The sequence below is a fragment of the Frankliniella occidentalis genome, unplaced genomic scaffold (assembly GCF_000697945.3).
Source record: "Frankliniella occidentalis isolate FOCC.00 unplaced genomic scaffold, Focc_3.1 Scaffold102, whole genome shotgun sequence".
NCBI classification, from domain to species: domain Eukaryota; kingdom Metazoa; phylum Arthropoda; class Insecta; order Thysanoptera; family Thripidae; genus Frankliniella; species Frankliniella occidentalis.
This window is the reverse complement of record NW_026267231.1, coordinates 24,140-33,239: the sequence shown is the minus strand read 5'-3', so window position 1 is coordinate 33,239 and position 9,100 is coordinate 24,140. Positions and strand designations below refer to the sequence as shown.

At 52.6% G+C, this 9,100-nt stretch overlaps 1 protein-coding gene across 3 annotated transcripts in view; it reads left to right on the top strand.

Moving 5' to 3' along the window:
* LOC113202770 (nuclease SbcCD subunit C-like) overlaps window positions 1–8,715 on the top strand; it is a 13,802-nt gene extending 5,087 nt beyond the window's left edge. Inside the window, exons 2-7 of one of the 3 annotated variants that reach the window (XR_008011400.1) lie at window positions 2,518–2,609; window positions 4,805–4,939; window positions 5,271–5,317; window positions 5,560–5,655; window positions 5,956–6,171; window positions 7,220–7,363. Coding sequence is in view for 2 of the 3 variants with exons in the window: in XM_026417156.2 (XP_026272941.1) it covers window positions 2,518–2,609; window positions 4,805–4,939; window positions 5,271–5,317; window positions 5,560–5,655; window positions 5,956–6,101; window positions 7,220–8,165 (1,462 nt within the window). In the remaining variant the exon portion in view is untranslated. Of the gene's footprint in view, window positions 1–2,517; window positions 2,610–4,804; window positions 4,940–5,270; window positions 5,318–5,559; window positions 5,656–5,955; window positions 6,172–7,219 lie in introns of all 3 variants that reach the window. The other 2 variants (XM_026417156.2, XM_052269795.1) reach the window with 2 other exon arrangements.
* The last annotated feature ends 385 nt before the right edge of the window (window positions 8,716–9,100 follow it).

The following is a 9,100-nucleotide window of genomic DNA, read 5'->3' as shown; positions in this document are numbered from 1 at the left end:
GGGGGGGGAGAAGGGGGCTCTTGGAGGCTATGGGCGCGTGGGTGAGGTTCTGGACGTGGACAGCGCGTCCTTGGCAAAAGGGTAATCACGGGGACAAAGTGCCCCGGCCGCGACGTCACAACGACATCTTGAGTCTTTATTTCCGGTTTGTATGATGATAATCTGCATGAGTGACAAAGGCCGATGCTTGGCTTCGCAGACCAGAGTGAGGTGGAAAGAGAACGGGTGAAGAGGGGTGGCAGGCCTTTCTGGGGGGAAGGTACAGGGGGGCGAGGAAGGCCGAGGGTGAGGTTGGCGTGCCTGGCAGAGTATCGTCACAGAGCAGTGTGGGGGTAGAGGGGAGACGAAGCAAACATAAATTGGCCCACGGTTGAGCAGCGGGAGGACAGGTGAGCCCACCCGCCTAGCGCTCTCTGTCTTTTTCTCATTCTAGATCGTCCCCGAGCTTCAAGCGGGGACGATCAGACCGTCAAAACCTTTTTTTCATAACCCTGGTCCGGTGTCCTGGCCTGGGTGACCCACAATGAGAGAAAAAATGGTTCAAATCTCACAAGAATCGTTTGGGCATCATGGCACCTGCAAATATTTCACTTCCTGGATGAAATTAAATATGGAAAAAACAAAACAGAGGACTCTGGAAAATAATAGACCTTAGGCACTCGAGGGGTTGTTTCCCTCGTTACACGGGTGGTAGTAGTAGTAGTAGTAGTAGTTTGTTGCGTGATTTCGTTTTTATTCCTTCCTTCCCCTTTCGTTGTTTTTTTCTTGTGAAGAATAATGAACATTGGTATCAGGAGGCGTTGAGTTCGCGTGCCGGGAAGTGCTAGCCGGACAGCTGACCCCGGGAAGGGGCGAGAGAGGGATGAAGAGAGGATGAGGGGGGATGATGGGGGGTGGCAGAGAGAGAGAGAGAGAGAGAGAGAGAGAGAGAGAGAGAGTAAGATGGAGAGCACGAGAGATTGGACTCGTTGCGGTATAATTACGCAGGATAATACGGTTATGTTGGTAACGCTACCGACTCTAACAAAACAAGCGCAGCAGAACTACCAACCTCAACTCGCAACCCTTGCTGCACCGCCACGATTGACAAGAGCGCAACTGTTGATACCAGTAACGGAGCCGTGATGGTGGAACACAATGACCAAGACTCCCCTCCCCCTTCTCCCCCCCCCCTCTCTAACACAAAAGCACACTCACACGCAGTCGCTGTCTCTCCTCCCCACCTGCGAGCGCCTCCCCTCCCCTCCCCGCTCCGCGGTATGCTCGCTGCCCGACACCTCTGCACAGCCGGTTGCCTACCCCGACTTTACAGGCGCCCTCCCTCCGCTCTCGCCGGGCCCGCCTCGTGCCGAGCTCTCCGACACTGAGAAGTGGGACTGAGCTACAGCGCGCAAGTGCACAAGCATTAGGGTACGACTCGGGGTACGACGACCGTGTAGACCACGTAGGCTGACCATTATTTGCTGGCCATCAGGTGGACAATCTAATTCTGAACTTTTATCTGAATGACGGATAATAAAACCCTCTAAAGCTGGTATTGAAATCAAGTGCATTTTCTTAAGAGAAGTGCATGCGCTCGAATGAACCGAGTACATACACCTGTTTCAAGAAAATAAACTTGATTTCAAGTACCTCTTTTTGCTTGGGGTGTAAAAGCGGCGGAAATTGGATGCACCTAACTACAACGCACTGAAAAGGGAAAGGGTCCGGAGGTACAAACTAGCCTCACTATAACAATATGACAAGGGCCACGGACAAAACTTTCGAAGGTCACAGAGTCGGAACTTCCGCGAAAGTAGTTCAAAAAGAAGAGCGGTTGGGTGAGGGGGGTAAGGACGCACGCCGTGGGCTTGGCTAGGCTGGTGGTGGCGGTGCTGCCCTGCACGCAACAGGGCTAACCCCCTGCCCTGCAGACGCACAGGGAAAGGGCGCCCACCCCAGACTATGGTGAGGCGGATACAGGGGAAGTCGATGGGCCGTCAGAACAGTAAACATAGCACCGGAAATAGGCGACGTCGAGGAGGCCCAGTAGGGTGTATCGCAAACGGGAAATGGCATGGAGCAAAAGTGAGAGGGAAAAGGAGAGGGAGGGAGAGAGGGGGAGAGAGGGGAGGAGAGAGAGAGAGAGAGAGAGAGAGAGAGAGAGAGAGAGAGAGAGAGAGAGAGAGAGAGGGGGAATTCATAGAATGCGATTCAATTGCAATCATTGCAATCGTCGGGAATGCCAAGTTCACTGGTGTAGTGCGGCCCGAGGTCGCGAGGTACTTGCACCCGCGGATCGCGCCAACATCCATCACCTTCAGGAGGACTGATTGATATCGACTGCAGCGGCTGACTTGGCACTTGTGGCCGGTGAGGGATTCCGTCAGAGGGTTGGGGCGAATAGCTCCTCTCAAAGTTTTGCAGGCGGGCGAGTGTCTCTTACATCACGCGGCCACAACTTCCCGAAAAAGGCACTACTGCAACCGTTTATTGATGTAAATGTAAAACACAGCTCCTTCGTTCGTTTGGTTGCAGAGACTGCATGGCGCGGTCAAACTCGGAACTGGAGCGGTACATCGCTGGCCTGGAGACGGAGTTGGACCGCCACGAAGAGGAGCAGGCACACCGTAAGTCAACCCATATAAGCGCGTAATTCACAATCTTTAACATGCCGTCACTAGAGACAAGACGTCGCTTTTCGAGTAAACGTAGCGACCTCTCACAAATTTATCGACTTGATGACAAATCTCATGTTGTTTTCACGTTTCATTGTTTTATTTTTATTTATTTTTTTTGTGAGTAGTCGCGCTCAGCGGGGCACTCCCCCGTCTTACGCGCAGCCGCCGCCGCGGGACGCACAGCTCCGCGCGGCGGACCTATAGCATAGCATAACCCGATACGCATGGCGAATTTATATTTATTCCCGCCCAGGTATAAACGATCGTAGGCGATAAATTGTCCGCTATTTTATGACACGGCCCGCGGTTTTACAGTCGCCGGGGCCGCGCGCTCAGAAGGGCGTATCTCGCGGCGATCGGCGCGGACGCGGAGCCGACGCACACAAGCGGTACTTCATGATCGCATCGGGACGATCTGTTATCGATCGTTAGGCACATCGTCGCCCGGGTGTGACCGGCGACGTGTCGTGGCCGCGGATATTTAAGGACTCGCGAGCCACATAACCTGGAAATAATATGAAAGAAAACAAGGTGTGGGCCTGGAGTGAGCTTAGAGAGACGTGAACAGCCTCCAACTCTTGCTCGTCATTCGATTCCAAGTCGATACGAAGATTGTAAGTTTACAACTTTACGATTAATTGTACGATATCTTCCATGGAAAATTTTCCCGTACCCGGTACAACAAATTTTCATGTAAACAGTAGAGAATAGTTTCCAAACGGTAAACATTGTCCGCAGTTTCTTCAGGTAAATTGTAGTGAAAGTGGGCCTCACGGTGAGAGAGAGGCACAAGCCAAGCAGAGACCCCGAATATATTTATACACGGAGCTGCTGTCGTTTTATGACAGCGACTGCCCCGCCCCGCCCCGCCCGTACCAGGCCCAGCCCGTGCGCAGCCCCCCGCGGCCGCCCCCCGCTCCGGAGACGGGCCCCGCGCCTCGCGACGGTCGACCTGCCCTCGTTGGGGTAGGCGGCGGCGGCGAGCGAGGCGGCGACCGGCTGCGCCCGGAAACTGGTGCGACAGCGGGGCAAAAAGTCAACTTCTGTCACCGGCGATGACACCTGCCGGGCTAAAGCCAGCTGACGATCCAGTTGTTCTTTGCTGAATGGTAAAAACTTTTGACCTTGACTTCGTGTTGCATTAAGAGGAATGTTGACTATCTAGAATTTTTAACACTACCATGGAATAGAGCCACCTAACTAGTATACTTCTTAGATCTGCAAGTACAAATGTAATTTCGAGTTACATGGTCTTTCGTCTCAGTGTGTGTGTATTTGACGGACTCATAAGCCAAGCCATGCTGATTTTCTCTTTCACTCCCCTATTTTGAGCCAAATAAAGGAAATAAAAAAGAACTGAGATGGAGAAATTGAATTTTTAACCACCTCCCTCGCTCGCACCGAGAAACTTGTATTCTTAAACGAAGTAAAATTCGTTTCAAAAATACAAGAACATTTCATTTTATCCTTGCTTTAAGGCATTCCCATTTTTGTTTTCATCAAAATTTTGTTAATCTACCAACATTTTTTACTTTACCTTACGGATATTTGCCCTTTTTTTTTTTTTTTTTTTTAAAGGTAGACTTTATGCAATACATATTTCGCCTCGTTTCAAGGATACCATAATCCGGGTGCGGTCTTACGCCCCATACGTGTCTCAACCTTTAACCTTTGTGCACCTTTTTGCTTTCTGCCGCTCCTCATCGCGGTGAAAGGCTTTGGCTGCCGTATGGGGTCCCCCCTCGGGTCCCCCCGCGGCCGCCGCGGCCCCCACGAGGGCGCCATCACTTTCCCACGCCATGGCGCACGCGGGCGCGCGCGCGCGGCGGTTCACTTGGGCGGATGGGTCTGTTATAGTCGCGTCGCATGCGAGGAGCACGAGGATGCGGAGGGGAGCCCGGAGGGTACCTCATCGGGATCAATATAACAAACACAGCAACATCCCGTTCAGGCTGGCCGCTCTCCTGATCCCGGGCGGCACGCGCCTCGCCGGAAGTGGGTGTGGCAGCCCTGACCCTGGCCGCCGCACCACCGCCGCCGTGCCCGGCTGACCCGCCAGCCCGCAGAGACGCCGCACGGACCGATCTCGTTTTTGTTGTTGTTGCTTTTTGCGCCGTAAAAGCACCGTATGTTGTTTGTTGCAGGTTCGCAGGAGGCGGGCCGACACCTCTGGTGGGGGCGCCTGGACGGTCAGCTGGTCCTGTGCCGCCAGCTCGAGGCGCGCCGGCGCTGGCTGGAGCAGGAGGTGACCTACGCCCGCAGGATGAACGGGCTAACCGGTGAGGAGCGTCAACCTGCACACGGAGATGCGCACGAAGATGCACACGAAGCTTCAAATCAAATTGGCATTTTCTTGTTTACCGTAAAAGACAATCCCATTGCATTGCAGTTTTTGATATATAATGTACGGCTATTTCCAAAAAACAAATCAATGGGATTTACTAAAATAATAGTAGAGATTTATAAAGAAAATTTCAATTTCAATCGGTATCAAGAAAATGCAATCCGAAAACAGAGCGAAGGGAGTTATCGAAGCGTGGCTTATGGCCCAGGGGCGACTAGATGGCCTGTGCATGCATCCACTTAGTCGCGCTCCGTTCTGTGTTACAGATCCGAATCTGGACCCGCTCACGCTCGACCTGGATTCACTGTCTGAGGTGAGTCTAGCCCGGCGGTGCCCGCGGACACACGGCCCACCCCCGCGGACAAATCCGACCATTGTCTGTGCGGGATAGCAGCGCCCCGTCTGGGCGTCCGGTGTAGGAAAACTCCTCACCTCTGCCCTAGAAACGTCTTTTGCGCCGTTTCTATTTATTGACCTACGAGGCCCCGCCTCTGCACCACAAACTATGCACCTCTCACGGAACGAAGTGGGTAGTATGAGAAATAAATGTTCCAGATGGAGCTGATCATCGTCGTCCGACAGCTGGAGCGCATGCGCGAGGACCTGCAAGCAGCGCTGCGGCACAAGATATGGAGCCCAGAGAGGGACAAGGCAAGTGCCTACAAGACTACACGCGATCCTCCTTGTTTTATTGTATCCGAAAATAAGAGATATAACCCTCAAAGGAAAAGTGTTTATAAATACATAACAATCGTTTTAGTTACAGCCAGATCCGCTTTTACTTCAGACTTAACATAGCTGAGACTAACTATTAAAACCCCTAAAGTTGGCAAGGAGCCCTCGTAGTTTGCGCTGAGTGTGCGGAGTTTTATGAATCTCCACCAGCACGACAAAACTAAAGAATACTAACCCTGCAAACCATCTTGTGTGTTGCTTGTCGTCGGCACGCAGGACTACGACGCGTCGCGCACTGTGCTGGCCGAGATCCGTCACTACCGCCGCACCCGCAAACCGAACACGGGCTCTCACCCTGCGCTGGACGACGTGGGCACCACAGCGGCGGGCAACTCGCCGGGGGCGGGGGGTCCACGATGGGAGTGAGTCCAAGGGCCCCTGGCCGGGCGGCGTCCCTCGCACCAGCCACCACCACCGTCACCGCTGCCATAGGTTCTTATTGCTTTGCATACAACATTACCACAATTCTTTTCATGCGGGTTGGAACGTAACTTATAAACAAGGGCGCAGGGATTCGTCCAGAAAGTACGTCCGTTTTTATTCTCAGATGTTCATTCAGCAAGTGAGGGAGCTTGGCGCCTGCGAGACTCGGGATAGGCCACGCCGCAGTACACGCATGCACCGCAGGCAAGATGTTGCCTACGTGGCAGGCGCTATGAGAGCTCCTCGAGTCATTGTCTTGTAGCAATTTCGTAACGGCGATCAATGGACGTACTTTCCGCATGATCCCGAATTAGGAGGGGTTAAATGTTCAAATGTTCTTACTTGTCTTGGCTCGTTAAGGTGAAGGACTACTCTCCTTTACTTAACAACTTTCTGTCAGTCTTATGCAGAGTTCTGAACTTCTTCAAGTCATCTCATCATAAAAGTTTTCCTTGTGTTTCATCAGGGGGTAAGGTTTGCTTAAAAGCAATCGCAAAAACATCGCTCAGATGATTAATGAATCAAGAGTAGACACGCATTTGCGGAAAATAACAAAGTTGAATCAACTTACCGCACTGTAACACCGTCAAATTAGCAGCTTTTTACTAACAAATTTGGTAACAAAAATGTGCGTTGTAATAACAAACGACATTTAAAAAATGTATGTGCTTAGAGAAATAATAAAGGTAAATAAATAAATAGGGCCAAGCACGGTCTTTAAGTAGAACTTCACGTTTGTCACCCTATTCACCGTACGTTAATGTAGAATTTTATTTCTTTATGGCGCTGACCGCCAATTTTGTTTGAAAAGCGGTCGAACTGACTTTGCAAAACTAACAAACCTCCTGCATTACATTTTTTCTGTGGAAAAATATTTTTTTCCCGCATGGTGAGGCTACTTCAATGTTCCAAACTCACACTGCATCTCTGTCCCGGCAGAGTTGCGTGCTTTCTGGAGTGCTACATGGAACTGTGTAATTCCTTTTTATCTGTGAATGGCGCTTAGTGCCGGTTTGGCAACGCGACTAACTCGTACTTCCGGCTTTTGCTCGCGCAGGGACGCGGAGGACGGACCGGAACCGGAAGCGAAGAAGCCCTCGAGCAAGCCTCGGGCAGCGAAGCAGGCAACAACCACCACTGACCACAAGGCGACCGCCGCCGCCGCCGCCGCCCCCGCCGCACTCAGTGCATCGACTCCCACAACACCTCGAAGAACTGTTGCAACTGCCGCCAAGGTGTCCCCCAGGATTGTGGTCAGCCAGCACGGTGGTGCCGGTGGCGGTGCCGGTGGCGGTGCCCGTTCACCCCCGGCCGCTGCACCTCCCAAGGCTGCCTCACTCGCTCCTGTCGCGGCCGGGCGACGCGGGCCGGCCAGTGTTAAGAGAGCGGCTAGTTTCGCGGCACCTGTGGATCCCGGAGATTTCGGACCTCCGCCACCTCGGCCCATCAGCCGTCAGGCTACTGTGACGGCAGCAGAGGGCGCGGACATGGAGTACACCAAGGTGGGACACCCACCACCGAGGCCCGTCAGTCGTCAGGGTACTCTGCCGGCGGTGGAGAGCGCGGACATGGAGCAGTACGGCAAGATTGGACACCCACCACCAAGGCCCGTCAGTCGTCAGGGTACTCTGACGGCAGCCGAGGCCGCCACCATGGAGTCGTACGCCAAGGCAGGACCTCCGCCACCGAGGCCCGTCAGCCGACAGGGCACTTTTCAGGCGACGGAGAGCGCAGTCATAGAGTACGGCAGGGCCGACAAGGAGGGCCCGGGTGTTGACGGGCAGAATGGAGACGACGAGGAAGACGAGGTGGGCGACGAAGACCTCTTCTTTGACGACGACGGCGAGGAACTCACCGGTGAGGGAGTCAGCGAGGACGGGGCGCTGATGGAGGGATCCGGCCGCGGGGACTCCGTCATCGGCGACCTGGACGACGATGATGACGTCGACGAGGACGAGGAGGTAGACGGACTGCCCGAGGTGCATGACGCCCATCCTCAGTGAACTGAAGATTCCCCCGGATTTCCCGGCAATGGTAATGGAGACTAGGATGTGAAAAGGTCCCGTCCTTTTCAGTCTCACCCTCCTTGAAACGTAGATGTCTTTGTTCAATAAATTTCGGGATGCGCGATTGAGAACGTCTTGGGTGGGAGAATCACTTAACACTTGAATGTTGAGGCAGAGGCGGTGGTATTAATTTTTTAGTTAACTTTATTATTGCCTCGCTAAGTATTGCCATAAATATATGTTCCTAAACACGTTAACAAAATTTAACCTCACTTCATAGTGTAGAAATGTATGCATAAGCGGAGGACCCGCTTTCGTGCTTCCTTATTAAAGCTAACATTTTGTTAAATGGGAAAATGCAGCCCTCGAGTACGGTATTAATAATGTTTCAGCATTGTGTGAAAAAGTCCTAAATTACCATCTGGCTATGTAAAGGTACTTGACGCATAAACACGAAACGAGCTCCCCTAGTAGAAAGGAGACACCCGCGGGACCGCGAGGTTAGGTAATGGAAATGAGCTTCGAAATAAAACAAATTACTAAACTCAGTCGGACTTTGGGATTTAATTCATTTCATTTCAAACCAAATAACGGCGCCTTAGTAAAATTCGGCAAAAGGCCGAATGAAAATTGTCGCATGGAACCGGAACCGGACCCAGCCCTCCTTACGGCAACAGGTTCCAGTCACCAAACACACTCGCGGACACGCTTTGTTTTTGCGGCCTGTCTACCACCACCAAGAATTTGGGTCACTGCCGTTAATATGACGGGTATGTTCAATTAGTTGACCGCAGGCTCCCCTGCTCCGACTTGATTCGGTCCGGAGTCTTACACCGAGTGTTGTGTCCGGGCGCATGAGCAGAAAGGCGACCGAAAGAGAAAAGAGGAGAGCGAGACAGAGAGAGAGAGAGAGAGCGCGCAAGCGAGAGCGA